The sequence below is a fragment of the Cornus florida genome, unplaced genomic scaffold (assembly GCF_030987335.1).
Source record: "Cornus florida cultivar Cherokee Brave unplaced genomic scaffold, ASM3098733v1 CherokeeBrave_3.0.0_Hap2_Chr05, whole genome shotgun sequence".
Taxonomy (NCBI): domain Eukaryota; kingdom Viridiplantae; phylum Streptophyta; class Magnoliopsida; order Cornales; family Cornaceae; genus Cornus; species Cornus florida.
Window position 1 is genome coordinate 83,385,711 of NW_026775575.1, and position 7,273 is coordinate 83,392,983.

Below are 7,273 nucleotides of genomic sequence, written 5' to 3' on the forward strand. Positions count from 1 at the left end.
TTAACTCTCTCTCTCTCTAGATCTATGTCTCTTTTGCAACTCACGTATATATAAAAACCATCTTCTTCTGACTATTACTTCTATATATTTTAACACCCAAATCCTAATCTAAGACTAACTAGAAATAAAAAATAATAATAACAATAATAATGATAATAAAATACAAACAATATCTATATATATACACACATCATAATATATATATATATATATATATATATATATATATATATATATATGCACTAATGGGTCATAATCCTTACCCATCTAAGCTTTCTATCTAAGTAATCCATGAGACCCATTTGGTTGGTCCATTACTACTATCCAAATTCATCATTTTAAATAAAATAAATAAAACATTTAAATCTAAATTATTACACACAATGAAACAAGTAAGTACACACACAGTTAAATCACATAATTCACATTAAAAAATTTAAATTAATTAAGTACATAAACACATAGCCACATAATCAAATAAAATACAAATAAAATAAATAAATAAATCCTTTGAAAATTAAGTGTATTACAAAAACTGCAACTCCGAACAATAGCAAAAGAATGGAAACCAGTTTCTCTCTTAACCTTTTGCACAAATAAAACATTAGGGCGAGTGCAGAAAAAATTCCCAATGTATACTCCGCATAGCACTTTTACCTCGTATTTATAAAAGTGTACGTGAAAAAACATCTATATTCTTTTCACATTGTGCAGAAACAACCCTCAATACAAAATCTGAGATAAATTAGTATTGTAATACCTGTGTTGACCTTTTACTATTCCAAAAATACCCATTGGGGTATATATGCTATTAATTTCATAGTAAAGTGTTGTTATGTGTATATAAAATGCAATATATATATTTTTTGAATTATTGAATTCTTTATAATTGTTACTTTTTGAATTATTGAATTATGATTCTTTACCAAATTATTGCACATGAAATGCAATAATTATTTATTTATTTATTTCAGGCATGAAATTTTCGAAAATTTTCTATGATATATATTTTTAAATTCAATCTCATTTGAAATTCTTATTTAGTTCAACATAAAGAATCCTATCTTAAATACAAAAATCGTGCCAAAATAAATAAATAAATATATATTGAGGGTATAAATAAAAAAGAATTTATTTATTATTGCATTTTATGGGCAATAATTTGGTAAATAATTAGAAACATTTATTACACATTTATTAAATAGGCTACGCATGTCATGTTTTGTTACCTTTGTAATAATCATGTATTGTTTGTGTCAATGTTTTTTTAACCAAATTTATAATCATGACGTGTTCATATTGACCTATATAATAGCATACTTATGTTATGACAAGGTACGAATAGGACCCACGAACACAAATTGTACCCCTAATATCCAAACGACTTAATTACTTACAAAAGGGTTTCTAGTGCAAAACTGTGGATGGTACAAGGGGGTGATATTCTAAAAAAAAATTAGTAGATGAGAATAATATGCAAATATTAATAGTTAAGTAAAGTTGGGTGTAGTGGAGGATTTCTTCAACTGGCCTTTTGGTTCCATGTGTTTGGAGTTTGGACCGATAGTCACCTTCTCTAATTAGAACAGTCACGTGTCTCTTGGGTAACCATTCAAAAAGGGACCGGGGATCCTCTTCCTTCAAAGAGTACCAATTTTGCAACATATCTTCTGAAATTAATTGTCTACACTATATAACAATCAAAATTAATATGTATAATGTATATATTACGTGTTACAAATACAAACTTTGGGGTAAATCAACTTATTTGGAATTTTCTTAGGGCTTTTTTTATTAACATTTAATTCCCCTATATAAATGGCAACCACCACTAGTAGTAGCTAGTATGAACCATACTTGTGAATCAAAAATTTGCAATGGTGTTTGAGGAAGAAGTAGTATCAGAGCCAGCGAGTCCTAGCTCACAGTACCTCAACAGCTCGGTGTTATCGCTCTATATCATTGCCGTTTTGGAAGTCGAAATCCCCATTTTTGACGACTCGCTAACTATGTCACTGCTCAAGGATGTCTTCTTACCAATTAACCCGCGCTTTTCCTCCATCATGGTACTCTCTCTCTCTCTCTCACTCTCTCTCGTGCATGTGTGTGTGCTTTCTTTTTTGGTATACTTTTCATATTTGCTTTCCATTTTTCAGACTAGCTTACCTCTTCTCACTCATCAATGGGATTTTACTTCTTAGCATGCATATATGTTGCCTCCATTCAAGACCCCATTCCATAATCACACGACTATGAGCGTTTCTTTGCTACAAATACGAAAAGATTATACCTCTCAAAAAAAAAAAAAAAAAAAAAAAAAAAAAAAAAAAAAAGAAAAACCGAAAAGATTAGTAATATAACATGAAACGGATGAGTCATGAGTACTGCTTGTCCTATTTAATCTTGTGTGTTTCTTTTACATGTTATTATGGGGAAAATATGCTTAGGATTTTATTTTTGTTTTTATTTTTATAACATATATGTGTTCTAAAGTAAAAATCAAACCATTCACTAACTACTTTGGATTCTCGAATGATTTTAAAACTTTGAATGCACACAATTATTCCAAATCATGTACACTATTTAAGTCCATGTTTCACCTTTGGCGAGTCTCAAAAAATTAAGAGAGTGCAAAATAATAAAGCCTTATTAATTCATTTTACGAAAAGGGATTGAAGGTGTTTCTCTAGTAAATGATGTTTTTTTAAAAAATAATTGATATATTTAATCGATTTTTATCCCTCCTTTTATTTTGGAAGGCGTGGAGGTACCATTAAAGTACACACAATCTTTAATTTTTTCTCACCAATTCAATTGGGATGGAGTTGGGAATTTGTTTCAGAAAATGCAAATTAAACATATTAATATAATCTTTTATTCCACTTCATATGACAAATATATAGAAACTTAATTACAATGCAAAGAATTGACCCATGAAGACCCATCTTTATCATAATCAGGCCAACTATCAACACTCACCAGCTTTGCTCGCGACATACATTATTTTCCAGCCAAATTTTATTGTCTAGGCCTTATTTTTCATGTTTTTAAGTATTATAGGAAAGACAACCAAATTTTACAAAATTTTTGTTAATGGATGAATCAAACTCGGATTTAGCTAAATTTTTCTAGTTATTGTATTTTTAAAATGAGTTATTGTATTTTTAAAATGAGTATATATATATATATATATATATATATATATATATATATAGAGAGAGAGAGAGAGAGAGAGAGAGAGAGAGATTGATTGATATTTTTTTATTTGAGACAAAGTAAAAAGTGGGGTCGTACTAATAATTTTGGAAATCGTGAGTCATTTTGTAGAAGTTATATATATATATATAAAAGTTTGTTCACACACACACTCTTAATACATATATACGTAGAAGTTAGATTAGTAGATGTAAAGGTGTAGAGGTTCGAAGTCTGAAATTCCAAGATCTACCAAAACACTAACCTATTGGGAGGAAGAGTTGGAGGAACAATTTGTGAAATATGTGTTGGTACTAAAAAAAACAAAGAAGTCATGTTATTAGTTTAAGATGAACTTTGGTTTCGTTAACTTTCTAATTAACTTTGTGGTGTCCTCTCAATTGTATTTAGTTTATGTTCAGTTATATAGAATTCAAACTTGGAATTGAAATTGATAAAATTGGAAAAAAGTAACTTCAAACATTTAACTTAATTTTTTTTATTTTCTTCAATTTCACTAATTCTAATTTTAGCCTTTTCACGTTTAGAAGGGTGACTAACAATGTAACAATTTTATCATGATGTTTGGACAGGTTGGAGAGAAAAATGGAGGAAAGAAATGGAGAAGAGTGGAAGTGAATTTAGAAGACCATGTTAATGTCCCCATTTTCCCACCTGCAACGTCACCTGAATCTTATGATGAGTACCTTGATGACTATCTGTCAGAGATAGTCATGGATCAACTTCCACAGAGCAGACCATTGTGGGAAATTCATATAATTAAGTACCCCACAAGCAATGCAGCTGGAAATATTATTTTCAAGCTTCACCATGCACTTGGAGATGGCTTTTCTCTGATGGGTGCTCTCCTTTCTTGTCTACAAAGAGCTGATGATCCTACTCTTCCTTTAACATTCCCCTCCCGCCAATCGAACACAAAATTAGAGGGTGACTGCGACAACATTTTCTGGCAACTGCCTCGGATATTCTCCGGACTCATCAACACGGTCTTTGATTTTGGATGGAGCATTCTGAAGAGTAGTTTGGTGGAAGATGATCGGACACCGATCCGGTCTGGTGGTGATGGAATGGAGTTCAAGCCAATTGCTATAACAACGATGACATTTTCTCTTGATCGCATCAAACAAATTAAGGCCAATCTTGAAGTGGTAAACTATAAATTTTTTAACCTTTTTAGTTACAAATTACTTAAAACTTTGGCATGCTTGCTTTCTTTTTTGTTTCCTTTTTGAAATTTCATATGTTAAATATATCTGTTAAAAAAATTAAAAATTATAATGAAGTTGCTTTCACTGTGAACTGACACCCATTCCTACTGGATTAGTTGTCTGACATCATCTAATCAATTCAATGAATGAAGGTACAAACTCATGGTGAAAATTTCTTTGTGAGAGACTTGTTCTTAAAAATATTAGAATTACGTTATTGTTATTGTTATTGTTATTTTATTTTTTATTTTTGAACAGACGATAAATGATGTGCTTGTGGGGATAATATTTTATGGAACTCGGTTATACATGCAAGCAACAAGCCAAGACGAGGTAAGCAATTCACATTCAACAGCACTAGTGTTGCTCAACACTAGAGCAATTGGTGGATACAAGTCCGTTGACGAGATGGTCAGAAATAATACTGATAAGACATGGGGTAACCAATTCGCATTCTTGCATGTGCCCATTCCCACCCTATCCAATTCTGAGCAACCAGACCCTCTCAATTTTGTCTTGGCTACACATCAATTAATCAAGAGGAAAAGAAACTCTGCAGTTGTTCATCTCATCGGTAGACTCCTAGAGACACTCCAAAAATTTAAAGGCCCTGAGGTAAAAATGTGTAGTATCGAAAATTCCACAATTGAAGAAACTTGACTATCGGGTGTCTCACACAGCATGAGTTTATGACTTTGTGAGACACCAAACGATAATTGTAGCATTGCTTATAGTATTGATTTTAAATATTTTTTCAATTTAACAAATTAATGAGTGTGCCTGTTTCGGAGTTGGAAATACCTATGACGAATTTGGTGTTACAGGCAACGGCCGGATATATTCATAGCACGCTAAGGAACTCCAGCATGGCAATCTCAAATTTGATTGGCCCTGTGGAACGGATGGCTTTGGGTAATCATCCCATTAAAGGCTTTTACTTCAATGTGGCTGGTGCTCCACAGGTATATTGTGCATGCACATGTATTTTTATCATGATATATTAATTAACACGAAGAATGCTAGTAACAGTCGCGTTATTCTCACAACTACGACTATCACGGTTAACATTTAAATGTGACGAGTTACATTAAGAGTAAAGTTTGTTTGACAATCTTTACTAAAGAACTTGACTAATTGATCAAATGTATGTAGTAACTGTAACAAAGTGTGTGTGAATTTGCAGAGTCTTTCGGTAACAATGGTGAGTTATGCGGGAACATTGAGAGTTTCTGTGGGGATGGAGAAAGGCTTCATGGATCCACATAAGTTCAAGTCGTGCATCGAGAACGCCTTTGAGATGATGTTCAAAGCCGCAGTTTGATGTGCTTCACCAACAAATTAATTACTCTAGTAAAATCAAATATTGTTGTATTTGTGGTTCAAGGCAAAAACATTGCTTTATGTTATGTGCGGTAGGAGGGAAGGAATTAAAGGGTGTGGAGAGAAAATAGAAAGAAATGAACGAACTTCCTTTGTTTGGTAGAGTTGATATTAGAAAAAAATTAAAAGAGGAAGAAAGGATGGAAGACAAGTGGAGTATTATAGAAGTTTTAAATTGAATATTATCCTAAATTATAGAAATTTTACATTACAATTCTATTATCGACATGTTACAACATTATAAATATTATTGGATATAATGGTAAAAACAATTAAAACTTTATACTTCCTTCTCTTTTAATGAACATAGTAAATTATTAGTTTATTGCTTTATCTTATCTTCTCTTCTATTAAACCGAATAAAAAGAAGGAAATACAAAATCTCTTTCCTAGAGATTTCTTGTCCATCCCTTCTTCCTTCCCTTCCATTAAATTTTTTTGTTTCTTATCGAACATAGCATTACTTCCAAATGAACCAAATGAGCATTCTTTTTTTTTTTTTTTTTTTATTTAAAAAATCATCTCTATTGCTGTTAAACTTGTGAATTGCCTGAAGAAAACCAAGATTTTGAGACCTGGAAATATTAAGATTCCAAATAGAACACTGTTTGTTTGTTTGTTTTTTTTTTTTTTTTTTTTTAACTTCGAACAGTAAAGCAATTTATACATAACATACAGTAACTTACATTAATTTACCAGGCACACTACTAGTAAGGTACAGTGTGCCTCATAATGGGCAAAAGGAAGCCCAGCAAGCTAGGCTTCACAAACGGCCCAAAAAATCAGCCCAAACAAGTAATAAAATCATGGCCCAACAAAAATAAGCCCAAATTTTAAGGCCCAACAAAAGAGGCTTAAAACTATGAAATAATCATTGAACATTGATAATGGCTCAGCTTTTTCATAATTTTCTTTGCCAAACTCTTACTATAATTTGTCATTTTAAACGACGAATTAATTATGCAATCATTCCAAAAAAATTACCAAGGATGAACAATAGTGGATGTACAGAGTATATTATAATATTTCTTGTACCTATTTTTAAAAAAGCTTTCGTACAACTTTTCTGTCTAATAACTCTTGACCTCATCAGACTTACTCTTGAACTATGTAGAAAAATTATTGGTAGATAAACCAACACACCACGAATGTCTTAATCCCTTCAAAGTGTGAACGCTCCCTCATTTTCTTCAAATATGGTCTTGATGAAGAATAATAGAAGCTTTGTTTTTTTTTTTTGAACAGTATCAATAGATCTTCAATGATTTGAACTTTGATCAGATAGAGAATAACACCTTAAACCACTCTTGTGTTTATGTGTGTGTTTTCAAAAATAAATTAGAGTTGATTTTCTTAGTTAAAAATATCTCTCAAAAACTTTCACAAAATATTTGAAATTTTAGTTCCAAAAAGCTACACAAAACCTAGATAATAAAAGTGCTTATATAGATTTCAAAAAGACCTAAAAA

General features: G+C 31.2%; 1 protein-coding gene across 1 annotated transcript; it reads left to right on the top strand.

Moving 5' to 3' along the window:
• Nucleotides 1–1,690: 1,690 nt before the first annotated feature.
• On the top strand, nucleotides 1,691–6,026 carry LOC132307234 (wax ester synthase/diacylglycerol acyltransferase 7-like). Its single transcript, XM_059804936.1, has 5 exons — nucleotides 1,691–2,066; nucleotides 3,789–4,364; nucleotides 4,683–5,039; nucleotides 5,249–5,386; nucleotides 5,608–6,026. Exons 1-5 carry the CDS (start codon nucleotides 1,878–1,880, stop codon nucleotides 5,743–5,745), a joined length of 1,398 nt encoding a protein of 465 aa, XP_059660919.1. The 5' UTR covers nucleotides 1,691–1,877; the 3' UTR covers nucleotides 5,746–6,026.
• The last annotated feature ends 1,247 nt before the right edge of the window (nucleotides 6,027–7,273 follow it).

Coding starts and splice junctions, on each gene's coding strand:
- LOC132307234 (XM_059804936.1), top strand. CDS start 1,878: ATGGTGTTTGAGGAAGAAGTAGTATCAGAGCCAGCGAGTCCTAGCTCA. Junction 2,067..3,788: donor CGCGCTTTTCCTCCATCATG/GTACTCTCTCTC, acceptor ATGTTTGGACAG/GTTGGAGAGAAAAATGGAGG. Junction 5,040..5,248: donor AAAAATTTAAAGGCCCTGAG/GTAAAAATGTGT, acceptor TTGGTGTTACAG/GCAACGGCCGGATATATTCA.